Here is a 15,458-nt window from a genome sequence, read left to right on the forward strand (position 1 = left end):
TTGACCATGTACAATACTCCGGACATTCGGCCTTGATAATCCCTAGCGACAAACTGCTGAGTGTGTCCCTTCCGATTTTCGATCCTGGGGGACAAAAACACTGTAGAACAAGAGTTATCAAAAACTTCTGCTATCAAAAACTACTTTAGGTAGCCGCTATGGGACCCATTATCGACCTTGACCTTCGTTTTCGTAACTCCTACCCATCCCAGGCTTCTCGAGTTATGCAGACACACACACAGACATACAAACGCGCTCAAAACATAACCTCAGAAAAAATACGTTTCTAGCTACACGTATTTGTCATTGGTCTATCCATGTGACAATGATCACGTGACTAGACAATAGCTCACGTGACAAGATAGCTTAGGTGACCAGACAACTTGGTGCTTCAGTTCAAACTCAGACAGCACACGGGCAAGGTGTCGACAACAGCGGCTCTAACAAAATGGCTGTAACTGATCCAAACATCGACCTATTCGATGCTGTCAGGAATGGATCACTTCGAGGCGTTGAAGCGGCTTTGAAAGCTGGTAAGCACAGATTGAAATTTCTTTCCTATCTGATTGAAATAGAAGGGCGCGAGCGATTCAAACTGCATTTCCGGAAGCGTTCATATTGAATTACGTAGACAGTGGTAGACTCCACGTCAAAGAACTAACTTCACAATCAAGTTACTTCTAATGGTAGTTGCTAGAAACATATGTTTCTGTGTTCTATAGAGTATGAATACGACTTTTAGGAGACTGCAGAAGAAAACCCTTTGGTATTTTAAGTCGGTACCACTACCGAAGATCACTGGGAACGTGCTCAATTTTGTTTATGGACACACTCTAAATGGCTGACTCTTATGTATTTTAGAATGATTTTGCTATTTATACCTCAACCTCAATGCTCACAGTGGGTACCAAATAATTAAAACCACGCTGCCCACAAACCGACACTTTCGCACGATGCGTGTATTGTTTGTTTTTTTTCGTTATTTGTAGTTGCGCACATTTTAGTACCGTTTTGATTTTCAGTAGAAATATAGCTTGGGTTGGACTTGTTAAAATTAGTCTGGACCAAGGGATTATTATTCTTGTATAATAATGAATGGTTTATTTGACATAGAGGTCATATACAAAACAGCACACTTGCAGTCATAAGACTGAATTGAGGTGAACGTTAACAATTATCACCCGCACTACAAAATTCTGTGTAACTTAGCGGATAAGAACTTGCACACAAGCGTGAAGTACAGTGTAGGTGTAGACAATTTGTTTATTGTGACTGTTGCTTTTGTAACTTTTGTAAGTTTTTGTTCTAACTAATCATGCAACACAATAGACGACGGTGACAATGTCCCCTGGAGTCTCATTCACAGGTTGTCATACAGTAGAGTGTTGACACCTGTATGTTATTATAGGTACCGCGCCGACAGCAACAATTGTCAACACACCTTATTTTCTGGTCAACACACCTTATTTTCTGGTCAACACATCTGTTCTTCTTCTTCTAGTCAACATGCATATTTCCTATCCTTTTTGCGCTGCAAACTTTTTTTTCTGTGCAACACACAAGTTTGTATCAGGTTGAGAGAATTTCTGACCTACTCACCCCGAGTATTGTTTGAATGTTTACCTTGCAAAATCACGATAAGAAATTATTTCCCTTGTGTAATTCAGCTGTATTGAATGTTTTATCATTCATCAAACGCAGGTGCAGACATTGACTTCGAGTATGCGTGCTGCGAGGAGTCAAGTCCCGGGACATTTCTGTTCAATGTTTCCTGCATGGGAGATGTGGACACCGCGAGACTGCTCCTCCGCAAGGGGGCGTCTTTGGTGAAGAGATCAACCAGGAGCGCATTCGCTCCCCTCCACGGAGCAGCGTTCAACGGTAGGTCGCTTCTTCTTCCCTATTGTTGCCTTAAAGTTTGGTCGCACTGTTCTCCTCACGATATCATCAGCTTTAGAAGAAGAACTTTATTGCTCGACATTTGTACATGGTACAAAGATATCATCAGCTAACACACAGGCCTCGGATGCAGTCGGATCCCAATTTTCCTAACGGATCTAACGACCTAATGTCTCACTCCCACGGTGTCTCTGTGCTCTAGTCTACATCTGGCTTCTTCTGTCGCCTCTACAACCGACCAATTTATTCCTGACGTCGACTCCCTACCTCTCTGTATCTTTGCTACTCTCCATGGTCACTTCGTCCTGTTACTAAGTCTTACTGCTTAGCCTGCTAAGATCAGATACTAAGTAACTGCAGATGCGTATTGTACGTAAGAAAATTGAGATAAATGCCTTTCTGTTTATTGACCGGAAAAGGATGTCGACCAAAGATACAAACAGCGGCACACCAAAATGTTATATATACTAGTATGTGTGACACAAAGGGACTGAAAACTTTGCATGGCGTTTTGTCAAATGTTGGTGTCCTCACTGTTCCATAAGACGGGTGAAAAAAAGTACATTGTATAGTCGTGTTAACATTAGAAGCAAAATTTTTGCTTGTCGAGTTGATATGTAATTCTCGTGACGCAAACCCAACCTAGGAAAGACAGAAATGGTGGACTTGCTGGTGCAGCATGGTGCGACAGTGGACGTACGTGACAGCTGTCAGAACACACCACTCATGAGAGCCTGCGATCACAACCACGTCGACACAGTTCGGAGACTGCTGGAACTCGGAGCAAGGCCAGATTTAACCGGCGGTCATTGCCGGGCTATAAAGTAGGTGTTGCATTTTGCTGCGAATATGAACCTGTACAATGAAGAATTGTCTTAGAATTGTCATGTTAAATAACTTGTTACCTTCAAGGTGAGAAAACATGTAAACGGTCGTGAAACTGTTACTGTTTTTCTTAATAGAATTCCAAGACCCCTGCCTTCGCCAAATGGTTAACCTTTACACATAATTTCATTTATTAATTATGCAAATGAGGTCTTCACTTGAATAAAGCATATTAGATGATTATCTCGATCTTTTCGATATTTCTTGATAACTCATGCAAATTATGTCAACATTTGCATAATCTATGTTCACATAATTTCCAAATACCCCAAATGTGAATTTCCCGTCATTTACCACGAATGAACCACATCATTTTCTTATCAACGATGCAAGTTAAGTTTTCATTTGCCTAATTTTTATTCTCTTTCTCAGTTACAGAGGTCACATGTTGATATAGCCCTATAATTGGACAGAACTGGTTCATAAAATTGTCTCATTAATTATGTATGTGTATGTGGTTTTATACTGTTCTGATCCATACAGATCAACTCTGATATCCTAAAGAAGTAATTTATGTGTGTCAAATGTGTGTCAAATAGAAAACGGATAAACATTTCGTTGAACGCTGCAATATGAAGAGGAGCATGAGAGAGCGCGGATCTCTTCGCCACAGACGCCCCCTCACGGAGCAGCAATTTCACTATGTCGACATGTCCCCTTTGGGAGGCGATGAACAATGCTGTGCCAGTGCTTGCCTTGTCGCTGTATCGTAGATCGAAGTCAATGTCTGCACCTGCGTTTGGTGATCAATGGTTACACTTTAGCAAATCTGAAGAACACAAACAGGACTTCACATTCTTGATGTGATTTTGCAAAGAGGTCATTTCGAAGTACATGTACACGACAACCACTTGTTCAGAACTCATATAAACGTCGACAACACAAACCATTCCGCCGGTACGTTACCACCGAGTTACGAATTGCAAGGACTTCCACATAAAGTCATAGTGATTAAGACTTGGACACAATCAAGTCGAGCTACATGTGAGCTAGACATTGGATATTGTTACTGCGCTGCGTGATTAGTTCGAGCAAAAGACAAAGGGAGACACAACAGTCGTGTTATACTTCTTTTTCACCAAAATTGTCTGCACACGACTGAAAAGATCAAACGGTGTGGCTATAGCTAGTGCACAGTACTTCACACTTATACGCAAATACTTTTCAACTTATTTACAAGTGAATAATCTACTGCTCCAATGTAATGCCTTTTCAAATTCAAACACTGAGCGAAAGCATTTCCTGCATTTCTGCTGAAAATGTAAACAGCTCATGTACATGTAAAATAGAAGGACAGTACTAAAATGTACATAACCGCAAATGATAAAAGAGAACCGATACAAGTGCTGTGCAAAATTCTATTACTCCCCAACCAGGTTTTGCTGCGGCTGTGTTTTTTATGTGTTTTTGTTGTTTGTCTTCCTATTTTCTTCATATTCTTACATTTGTTACAATACTAAAATAAGTGAGTCCATGTCTACAAAATCGGTCCACACCGTTCCTTTTAGATTGGAAGGAACTTCGGTGGCCTGAGGCACCTTCTAATGATACTTGGGAAGTTCTATTCTGTTCTTGAAGATTAGCGTCCTTCGTGCCCTGGCGCTGGCGGTTATTGTTGGGAGCTAGCGGCTGATTGTTTTGCCTTGAAAATCGCGCCTGGTGGGCGCTTATCAGCGAATAAGCGCTTCCTCCTAACACTAGTAAACCGTCAGCGGTCGTGGAAGGCCGCGAAGGAGGCATAAGAAAAGTCGCATTCAACTGTTATCTATAACATCTATTATCATAATACCGGTACGTTTACGACGATTTCTCTAGCCATACTGATTTGACACATTGTCAACGCATCATTTTCTACAGTTACATGTTGCTGTTATAGGTTACCCTTGCCACTTCTTCTGTGTAACTTTTCTGCCACTCTTGTCCTGCTAAAAGCGTAATATTGTAATTGTAACACGCCGCGGAATTACACGGCGAACGGGCGCGTGGTTGGGAGGGGGTAAAAAATACCGGTAGGAAGAAATACTGCACAATTAACTGCCGCTATGTACATTTATACATCCTCTGATGTTCCTTCCTTTTCTGTCAGTAATGCATAAAACATAAACCTGCATGAGCATACAAAATGTCATGAGAAAACGGACGTATACTGTCAAGAATTTTCATTTAACTTCTGTCCGTCACAACCGCTATGACGTAACACTTCACTGCTAGCGTAGATATAAAAATGGCGGGAAAATGGCTGCGTACGTTAAATTTTGCCCATTCAGTCACAGATCCGGGCTATTATGCAACGGTTCTTCACACTTTTACATGAGTTGTAGGTCACCAACAGAAATTCAAGATTGTTGTTGAATCATGTTCGTCTTGTGCCGTGAGCATGTGTAATTATGATCTATAAATTTGGCAATGAATGTGACAGTGTGTTCGTCCCACGACGAGCTGCCTACCCCGAAAAAGATACTGAAAACTTTGGCCTTGTTGTCTTCGAATGCATTGTTATCGATGCTTTGTAAATGATGTATTGGACACCTAGATGTCTGAAGTGTGCACAGCTCAGAAATAACTATTGTTGCATGTGTAGATCTCTTTAAGTTCAAGTATTTTGAATCTACCGGTATAAGTCTTACTACCGGTATCATGCCAATGCATGTTAGATCACGGAAACAAACAACCCCACCAAATGTCATCGGAACTCAATATCCTATAATACTGTACTTAGTTGTCGACGTCATCCGATCTTTCGAGAAGAATTTAAATATGTGCTCACCAGCTTTCAATGCCGCTTTAACGTCTCGAAGTGATCCCCGTATGGCAGCTTGCACAAGACGTACATTCGCATTTCCCTCGTTTCTCGCCATTTTGTAAAAAACGCTGCACATATGTTGTCGACACCTTGCTCGTGTGCTGTCTGAGTTTGAACTGAAGAAGCATGAGAAAAAGTTGTCTGGTCACGTGAGCTATCGTCCTGTCACGTGAGCTGTTGTCTCGTGAATGAGAACGCAAAAGATGAGTTGTTTTTCTTTCTTTAGCATATTTGTGCACTAATGGATCAAATCAAGACTTGAAAATATCTCTCGCTAACATAAAACGCTCTTCTGAAAAATCTGTAAAAATAAAAAATCAATATTCATTTTCTAAACTTTTTCGTTGTCATGTTACCCATACGACAACAGCTCACGTGACCAGAAAATAGCTCACGTGACAAGACGATTTCTTCCCATGATTCTTCAGTTCAAACTCAGACAGCACGCGCGGAAGGTGTCTACAACAACAGCGGTCCTAACAAAATGGCGGTAATAATTGAGCCAAATCTAGACCTATTGTATGCTGCCATGAACGGATCACTTCGAGGCGTTGAAGAGGCTTTGAAAGCTGGTAAGTACATATTTAACTTCTTCCCCAAATCATTTATAATAATGAAAGATGCCGATTCGCGTCGTACTTTACAGTTGTTGAACCTTGGTTAACGTTGAAGTAAAGTATTGTAGGGAATTTGAACGGCAGTAGCCGGAGTAGTGTCTTTGTGATTTATCTATAGTAGTTGACGACGACTTTTTTTTGCTCGCTGATTCCTGATTTTCAATATATGGGCCAATATCTTACACAGCTGGACATGACATTTTCTGCAAAAGAATCCGGCCCATATGTTGAAAATCGCGAAGGGCTAATCTTCAAGGAGATTGAGTAAAATCTCATTGGTGTAGTTTAATATAGTATACTAGGTGCTTCCACCGAAGTCTTCACGCTCCACGGGAACGGTGTAGTTTATGGACAAAACCTTTGCAGAATAATTAGACATGCAGACTTTCTGACCGCAAACTCGAGCTTCTTGCTCAAACTACCCAACCACGCCGCCGCTAAAAGTTGATAAACCGACGCTTTTTCACAATGCGTTTATAGATTTTTCCTAGTATCTGCAGTCATGTACATTTAGTGTACTGTTTACATGAATCGGTTTACAGCAAAATTGCCTTAAATATGAGTGTTTTTTTAGTGCTGGATTTTGCAAAGAGGATATGATTATTCCAATGTAAAGTATCAAATAAGTATTTACACAAATGTGCACCAGTCACACCTTTTGATATGTACCATTTCACGCAGGCAATTTCGGCTAAAACAAAAAGTCCAGCTGTGGTGGGTCACCTTATCTTTTGTTCTAACTAATCATGCAACACAATAAACAATGGTGACAATGTCCCCTGGAGTCTCATTCACAGGTTGAAACATGTGTCAATTGCAGTGGATCCTACTACATGTACATATACAATATTTTGAACTAATTGTCAATTTTAGGGTAAATGACACCAGAACCAGATTAATTCAGCATACTCGCAACCTCCATGTAGATCGTGCGGGTTATTCATTTGTCATGGGTCAAACATTTGGCGTAAGATCACATAACGTTAATTAAATCCCGCTTGTACAATTCAGTTCTCTAAATAGCGATCATTAATCTCCAAATACAGGCGCAGACATTGACTTCGATATGACGCACAGCGAGAACACAAGCCCCGGGACAGCATTGTACATAGCTTCCTACAGTGGACATGTTGACATCGTGAAACTGCTGCTCCGCAAGGGGGCGTCTGTGTCGAAGAGAACCAGAAGTTCATTTGCTCCCCTCCTTGGAGCAGCGACCGAAGGTATGTCGATTCAAAACAAATGTCAGATGTTGGTGCCGTGTAGTGTCTGTTCGTGTTTCCTTTGCATAGTACTGTGAATACAGAAACTTTCGCGGTGGTTTAATGTTCGCGGTTTTCGCGGTGGTCACTTCACCACAAATTTAAAATCACCGCGAATTTTTGCATGGCAGTGAGAGACTATGAGCGAATGTTGCTACCGCGAACTTAAAACCACTACGAAGGGCCTTTTTCCCGCTGCCGCGAAATTAAATCCCCGCGAACTTAAATGCATTTGCAGCATTACTCCAGGTCCGGACTTTTAGGCGCAGTGGTGATGTTTTTGGGTTAGTAAGCTGGCAGGAGCGAGTTCGATTCCGGGGGACAGGACAGATTCTCACTTCTGAATGTTTCAGAACTTCAATTGAACGTTGTTTTTTTTTTCTTTCAAAAGCGTTCAAGTGAACGTTTTGTCAAGTAAAGTTGACTATATTTCCCGTTCCTGTCACTTAGGAAGGACAGAAGTGGTGGAATTACTGATACACCATGGTGCAACAGTAGACATACGGGACCGCTTCCAGAACACACCACTCATGAGAGCCTGTAACTACAACCATCTCGACACAGTTCGGCGACTGATTGAGCTCGGAGCAAGACCTGATCTAACCGGCGGTCAGTGTCAGGGCATGAGGTAAGTGTTGCGTTCTTTGAGAATATACATTCAGAACGAACGATCGTTTGAGATTTCTTATGAAGACAAACCTTCAAGTAAAGTCGGATTGTGTTGTGTCTGTGTGCTTCTGTTTGTTTGTGTACGTGTGAGTGCGTTTGTGTTTGTTTGTGTGTGTGTGTGTGTGCGCGTGTCCGGTTGTGTGTGTGTGTGTTTGTGCGTGTGTGATGCATGTTTTCAAATACAAGAATCCAAATGTCATGAAATCATGCCTTTATTGTCAAAATCTTCCGCTAGGTACTACGAGGAGGGGACAGAAATCGGCAAAGGTGAAAATGAAGAGAGTTGGAAGCTGATAGAAGAGGCGAGGTCCGAGCTGTTGAGATGCTGCAACCCAAAGTGTGGCAAACCAGACCACAGGTAAGTTTTGCTGATGATGTTTTCCGTTAAAATACTTTCCGGGTTATTTTCAGCTCAAAGAGTGATCGTGAATACAAGAATGCTTCCTTCTAAATATATACAAGTTGACAAAACTAAATTGACAAACTTTTCAGACCTAGTACTGTACACGGTCACTGAATAGCTTTTGTACCTTTTTCACATTCTACAGGTCAACCCTGAAGCTGTGTGGCCGGTGCAAGCTGACCCGCTACTGCAGCCGCGAGTGTCAGATACAACACTGGTCTGTCGGACACAAGAAGTGCTGTGGGCAGGACGTGTACTTGTAATCACAATGAAGCTGACCCCCTCCAACAACGGATGGCTGATAAGGGCCATATGAAGCATAGTTGATAACACGATGCCATTTGATACAGACGTGTACTCTGACAAGGGACCAAACCATATGGCTGACTTTCAATGAGGATATGATTCTGGCGTTCTTGTAGAAATGACTCCCAAAATGAAGCTCATACAGTTGCATGTTTTATATGACCTTGTTTGATTTCTCTTGTAGAAGAAAGTAAAAACGTTGAACGAGTGTATGATTAGTTAGTTGGATTTTACGACGGAAACTATAAAAAACAACTGAATACACACTGTATTACACATGCACATACTTGTTTATTTTAGCAACGGACGTCTTTGTGTTTTCAGACAGAGGTACGAATCACATGAACTTTGAAAGTAAAAATTTAAACAGACACTGAAAAGGCTTGTTGCATTACTGTTATCATTTACTTGTTCGTCATTTAAGAAATTATAGACACTCGTCAAGAAATTGTACAATATTTAGACAAAGACACAGCAAAGACACAGCAAGTTACGTACTTCTACATCAACATTGTACATGACATAGAAGGGTTCTCTTAAGTCAATCTTTGACATGTTTTAATGTCTACCCTACATGACAAACACGCAATAATACTATCCATTGTTGTAATATAATATATATAGTCATTAGTCCTTTACTTGTACTGTCGCAGGTCTTATAGCCAATTGGCTATACATTTGTACCTATAAATCAATCATCACCTTTATGCCAAGGATATCAATGAATTTGACTTTGTGCCGTTGACTATTGTTGCGTACATTTTATTGCCCATGAAAAAGAATTTTGCCCATCTCTGATATTTTCTCGACACTGTCATATTTACAAGCTATCAGACAAAGTAATTGCGTACACTTTTCGGTATAAACTCCTGTTAAGGGAATCCTGGTATTGACGAGGGGCCCTGCCACGGCGTATATAAAAAATTATGGATTTAATCCATTAGGTCAGGGTAATAACCATCTCCTGTTGGAGCAAATACAGAGAAAAACAACCCCCTTGTAAAATTCGGCATTGTGTATTAGTCCAGCGGTTGGATGGGGAGATCGTTACTCTCCAAGCAGAGTTTCGGTTCCAGCTGTCAAAGAAAGCAGCACAAAGTAGAATGTCGATAAAAAGCCTAAAACTCGAGGAAGAAAAACAATCCAAGCCGAACCTCTGGTTGGAGAGTGGCCATATGCATCTTCTGACTAGCTCCGACCCTTTCTTCTGACTATAGCCCTATCTCCCCTGGCCTTTAGCAAGCTATATAGAAATATTGAAAAATGTAGAAATACCAAATATAGAAATAATCCAGAAGAGTTAACTGTCCGAGGATACTTCCCTGGCATGTTATATCTCTATATTTGTATTTGTCGTTTTTTGATGTCTCTTGAAAATACCAGTAAGGGCGACAAAAATCTTACGCGAAAGCTAGAGGAGTATGACAGTATAAAAAGCTGCAGTAGCGGTGTCCCGTTATTCTACATTAGAGGGATATATAACGGTTAATAATGTAAAATAGAAAGCCAGGTGAAACCTATAAAAATACGTCGAAGGCACAACGGGCTCTAACCTCTGCTTCAAAGGTACGTCCATAAAAGATAGAACAAGAAGTACACACCCATACGTAAAAGGTACCATGATTTTTACATGAAATGTACAAATAGAAAACATGTTATCATTACTTCATTCAATGCCCATCCTACCCATGTTCATTCTTGTTTTTTTAATGATATAGCGAACAGTATAATAACTGTTCTAGTAAAAGGTGTGTATACTATATCCGTAAATTTGTGCAACTCGCTGCCTGAGATAAAACTGAAAACTGTCGCAAATTCACATGGCCGTAATCCGTACCGTTTGCTGAACCCAGACGATGCATTTTGGGATTGAAAGTCAGAAAGGGATTGTGGGAAGTACATCCACAGTGAGAAGTAGTACATCCAAGCGCAAGAAATACATTACCCAATGTGTGAAATATAGCAATAGTTCACAGTAAAAATAGAAAACATAAACCTCTCCATACTACAACTTTTACGTTCTCAGAAAAAATGCGTTTCTAGCTACACGTATTTGTCATTAGTCTACCCACGTGACAATAGATCACGTGGTTGGACAATACCTCACGTGACAAGATAGCTCATAAGGTGACCAGACAACTTGCTGCTTCAGTTCAACCTCAGACAGCACACGCGCAAGGTGTCGACAACAGCGGTTCTAACAAAATGGCTGTAACTGACGCAAATATCTACCTATTCGATGCTGTCAGTAATGGATCACTTCGAGGCGTTGAAGCGGCTTTGAAAGCTGGTAAGCACAGATTGAAAATTTTTTCCTATTTGATTGAAATAGAAAATCAGAATTCCACACTGGGATTCTGAAACCGTTCATATTGGATTACGATTAACCATTATAGAACCAAGTAATTATAAACCGTGGTAGGAAATTTACTTCCAATAACAGTTGCTGCAGTCTTGCGTTTCTGTGATTTAAAGAAGAATAAGATGAATTCGACTTTTTTTCTGAAAGAAGATTGTATAGAAGCCCCTTGGTATATATATATAGTCGGTGCCTCCGCTTAGGACTAGAAACGTGGGCAATTTTGTTTATGGACAACACTCACTAAGTGACTCTAAGGACTCAATCATTTTGCAATTTCTTATCTCAACCTCATTGCTCAGTCACAGTGAGTATCAAACCATGCAGTCCACTGAATATGAATAAACCAACACGTTTGCACAGTGCATGTATAGTTTTCTTCGAGTCTTTGCAGCTACGCACATTTTAGTACTGTATACATTTTCAGTAGAAATGTAACTTGCTTTTTAGTAATCAGTGTTGGAGATTGATTTGGGACAAGAAATGATTATTCTAATGTAAATCCACAAATTGGACTTGCACACAAGTGTGAAGAACTGAGTGTAGACAATTTTGACTCAAAAAGTGTAGCGTCACTTTTGTTTGTTAAAACAAACATCGTCTATTGTTCTATCTAACAATAGACGATAATGACAATGTCCCCTGGAGTCTCATTCACAGGTTGCCGTGCAGGTGTCCAATCCTTGTGTATCAGTAGACGCGTCTTTTAGCTAGGACGTGTACGAAAGTCCTTGCTATTTGTTATGCCTACCCGACTGCACATTGTGTAATTCAGCTGTACTAAATGGTTTATCATTTATCACCAAACGCAGGTGCAGACATTGACTGCAAATATGCAAGATGCGAGGACTCACGTCCCGCGACATTATTGTTCCATGCCTCCTGCATGGGAGATGTAGACACCGTGAGACTACTGCTCTGCAAGGGGGCGTCTTTGGTGAAGAGATCAGACAGGAGCGCATTCGCACCCCTTCATGCGGCAGCGATCAACGGTAGGTAGATTCTTATTCGTCGTCATTACCTTACTGTTTGTTTGCATTTATTGTTCTCCTCACGGTATTATCAGCATCACGAGAAAAGCCTTCCTAGGGAGTTGCGCTTTGAGCAAAAAGGCCTAGGATCCCACGGATCCCAACTTTCGTCTTCCTGCTGGATACTGGCGAATCTAACGGCCTAATGTGCACTGAACCACCACTCCCACAGTGTCTCTGTGCTCCAGCCTACTCCTGGCTTCTTCTATCGCCTCTACAACCGACCAATTTCTTCCTGACCTCAACCTGCCCCCACCTCTCTTATGTTATCTCCAAGGTCAATTGCATTCTTACTTTCGCGCCCCTACACTTATACGGCTAAGTCTGCTAAGATCAGATTACTACAGATGCGCGTATTGTTAGTACGAAGTTTGAGATAAATGCTTTTCCTTTTATTGACAGGAAAATGATTGTTAACCAAAGCTAAAAAACAATACAAAATGTTATATACGAGTACACGTGCTACAGGTGCGAATATTTTGCTTGTCAAGTTGATATGTAATTCTCGTGACACAAATCCATCTTAGGGAGGACAGAAATAGTGGACTTGCTGGTGCAGCATGGTGCAACATTGGACGTACGTGACAGCTGTCAGAACACACCACTCATGAGAGCCTGTGATCACAACCATGTCGACACAGTTCGGAGACTGCTAGAACTCGGAGCAAGACCTGATTTGACCGGTGGTCATTGCCGGGCTATAAAGTAGGTGTTGCATTTTTGGGGGAATATGAACCTGTACATTGAACAATTTTAGATTTGTTATGTTAAAAACTTGTTACCTTCAAAGTGAAGATACATGTATGGGGTCGTGAAACTGTTTGTTTCTTTGTCACTAGAATTCCACGCCAAAGCTTTACAACTGATGTGTTTTATGTGTTTGTCATAAATTATGCAAATAAGGTCCTCATTTGAATAAAGTATGTTAGATGATTATCTCTATCTTAATTATGGAATAATACTGTAACAATATTTCTTTATAATTTATGCAAATGAGTTCAACATTTGCATAATCTATGTTCACATGTACATAACTTTAAATGCCCCAAGTGTGAATTTCCCGTCATTGACCACAAATAGACCACAGTATTTTCTCATCAACTATGCGAATTAGGTTTTCACTTGCCTAATGTTAGTCTATCCGAGTGCTCTTTCTCAGTTACAAAGGTCACATGTTGGGATAGTCCTATAATGGGACAGAGCTGGTTCATAACATTTTCTCATTAATTATGTATGTGTGTGTGGTTTTATACTGTTCTGATCCATACAGAGCAACTCTGATGTCCTAAAGTAGTAATTTATGTGTGTCAAATAGAAAACACCGTCAGATAGATTGATATTTCCTGGCCTAGTTCCCTAAATGGGTTATGTATTCCACTAGGAGCGATGAAAATGAAGAGAGTTGGAAGCTGATAGAAGAGGCGAAGAAGTCCAAGCTGTTGAGATGCTGCAACCCTAAGTGTGGCAAACCAGGCAAAAGGTAGGTTTTGCTAATGATGTTATCATCGTAAAAATATTTCTTCACCATATATTTTACCATGCTATCGTGTGTGCAAATCAACATTATTGTCTGTGTAAGTTAACCAAAAGAAAGTATGTTTCCATATAAAATAACTAATAAAAAATAAGATACCTTGTGAAAGGAAGACGACAATTTTTCGGACATCTACACAGTCCTTCAATATTGATTGTTTACCTGTTACATCTTCTACATGAAAACCGGAACCCTGAAGCTGTGTGGCCGGTGCAAGCTGACCCGCTACTGCAGCCGTGACTGTCAGATACAACACTGGTCTGTCGGACACAAGAAGTGCTGTGGGCATGACGAGTACTTTGAAGAGATAGAAGACTCCTTCCAGCGAGCCCTGAGAGACATTTGGCATCTTTGAAAAATGCCGCATGGAATCTCACTCACAAATTAGCTGACAAGGATAGCTGTCTAACTCTCTTTGTATTGGACACCATAGAACACTGAAGTCCTTTGACGAACTATAAGACTACTTCCAACGAGTCCTAGGCCCTGAGAAGACGACATTTTTCTTTAATGACAGCATTAGATGCTTTGTATAATTCATTCTACCTGATGCACTGTTTTCAGACGATATGGTGTTTGTATTATCTTCCTACTAAAGTGTGTGCTTAATTAGAGACACTGCCAGACATGTCTTGCTCTTGTCTGTCACAGCCAGACATAACGTTATCTACATTCTCGTGTTATTTTACTCAAGGATATTTGTCACCATAAGGGAAGTGACATTTAACAGTATACGTGTTGTGTACTTTTTAGGTATGAAAGTAAGAAAAAATAGCAGACATTGAAAAAGCTTCTTGTATTGCTTGTATCATTTACTTGCTCACCAAGTTGAGAAAAGAAGCACTCGTCAAGGATTCATAATATTTTTTTTTAGAAATGTACAACAAGTAAGGGCGTTTGTTTATGTCCGTTTGCGCAGTTAATACCATTGGTAAGCTTAATGTTTCAACATTATTTCCTTTATAGCCGTCCTCGCTGTATTGCTGAGCATCTGATATATCTCATTGTCTCATTGTTAATTGTGGCTAACATACACGTTTTACAAGCAGCCAAATAAAAGTCATTTCTTGCATTTTTCGGAAATCTTTTATTGACCATGTACAATACTCCGGACATTCGGCCTTGATAATCCCTAAGAAATAGGTTGTGATTTGCGTTTTCGTTTACCGACTGACCCTAGCGACAAACTGCTGAGCGTCTCCCTTCCGATTTTCGATCCTGGGGGAAAAAAACATTGTAGAACAAGAGTTATCAAAAACTTCTGCTATCAAAAACTACTTTAGGTAGCCGCTAGGGGACCCATTATCGACCTTGACCTTCGTTTTCGTAACTCCTACCCATCCCAGGCTTCTCGAGTTATGCAGACACACACAGACATACAAACGCGCTCAAAACATAAACTTATTGCGAAGGTAATCGTGTAGGCCAGCACCGTCATAAAGGCCCGTCCAAACAGGAAATTATACGGTATTGACGAGGGACACTATCACAGCGTGTGTCAAAATTCGGGGATTTCTTTAGGGTAATGATTAATCTCCAAGCAGATCTTCCGTGGCATATGACAGTATCATAATCTGGGAAGGAGGTTGGCCACGCTAGAGGTAGCGAAGACGCTGTGACACCGGTCGTGGGCAAGGTCGGGGTTAAGGTGGTGGCCAGAACGGTCAGCACAATCGCAACGACGATCAGC

General features: G+C 40.8%; 2 protein-coding genes across 5 annotated transcripts in view; both read left to right on the forward strand.

The window, feature by feature from the left end:
• Positions 1 to 9,215, forward strand: part of LOC118419674 (poly [ADP-ribose] polymerase tankyrase-2-like) — a 43,459-nt gene extending 34,244 nt beyond the window's left edge. Inside the window, exons 1-6 of one of the 4 annotated variants that reach the window (XM_035826187.1) lie at positions 64 to 533; positions 1,702 to 1,881; positions 7,251 to 7,427; positions 7,917 to 8,094; positions 8,371 to 8,493; positions 8,684 to 9,215. In XM_035826187.1, the coding sequence (XP_035682080.1) occupies positions 449 to 533; positions 1,702 to 1,881; positions 7,251 to 7,427; positions 7,917 to 8,094; positions 8,371 to 8,493; positions 8,684 to 8,801 (861 nt within the window). In that variant the 5' untranslated portion in view covers positions 64 to 448 and the 3' untranslated portion in view covers positions 8,802 to 9,215. Of the gene's footprint in view, positions 1 to 63; positions 534 to 1,701; positions 1,882 to 5,987; positions 6,160 to 7,250; positions 7,428 to 7,916; positions 8,095 to 8,370; positions 8,494 to 8,683 lie in introns of those variants that run through there. The other 3 variants (XM_035826191.1, XM_035826188.1, XM_035826190.1) reach the window with 3 other exon arrangements.
• Positions 9,216 to 10,969: 1,754 nt separating this feature from the next.
• Positions 10,970 to 14,229, forward strand: LOC118420165 (myotrophin-like). The gene is made up of 5 exons (XM_035826876.1): positions 10,970 to 11,134; positions 12,016 to 12,195; positions 12,762 to 12,939; positions 13,616 to 13,714; positions 14,202 to 14,229. Exons 1-5 carry the CDS (start codon positions 11,050 to 11,052, stop codon positions 14,227 to 14,229), a joined length of 570 nt encoding a protein of 189 aa, XP_035682769.1. The 5' UTR covers positions 10,970 to 11,049.
• Positions 14,230 to 15,458: the final 1,229 nt, after the last annotated feature.

The sequence above is a fragment of the Branchiostoma floridae genome, chromosome 7 (genome assembly GCF_000003815.2).
Source record: "Branchiostoma floridae strain S238N-H82 chromosome 7, Bfl_VNyyK, whole genome shotgun sequence".
Taxonomy (NCBI): Eukaryota; Metazoa; Chordata; class Leptocardii; order Amphioxiformes; family Branchiostomatidae; genus Branchiostoma; species Branchiostoma floridae.

Coding starts and splice junctions, on each gene's coding strand:
- LOC118420165 (XM_035826876.1), top strand. CDS start 11,050: ATGGCTGTAACTGACGCAAATATCTACCTATTCGATGCTGTCAGTAAT. Junction 11,135..12,015: donor TGAAGCGGCTTTGAAAGCTG/GTAAGCACAGAT, acceptor CACCAAACGCAG/GTGCAGACATTGACTGCAAA. Junction 12,196..12,761: donor TCATGCGGCAGCGATCAACG/GTAGGTAGATTC, acceptor AATCCATCTTAG/GGAGGACAGAAATAGTGGAC.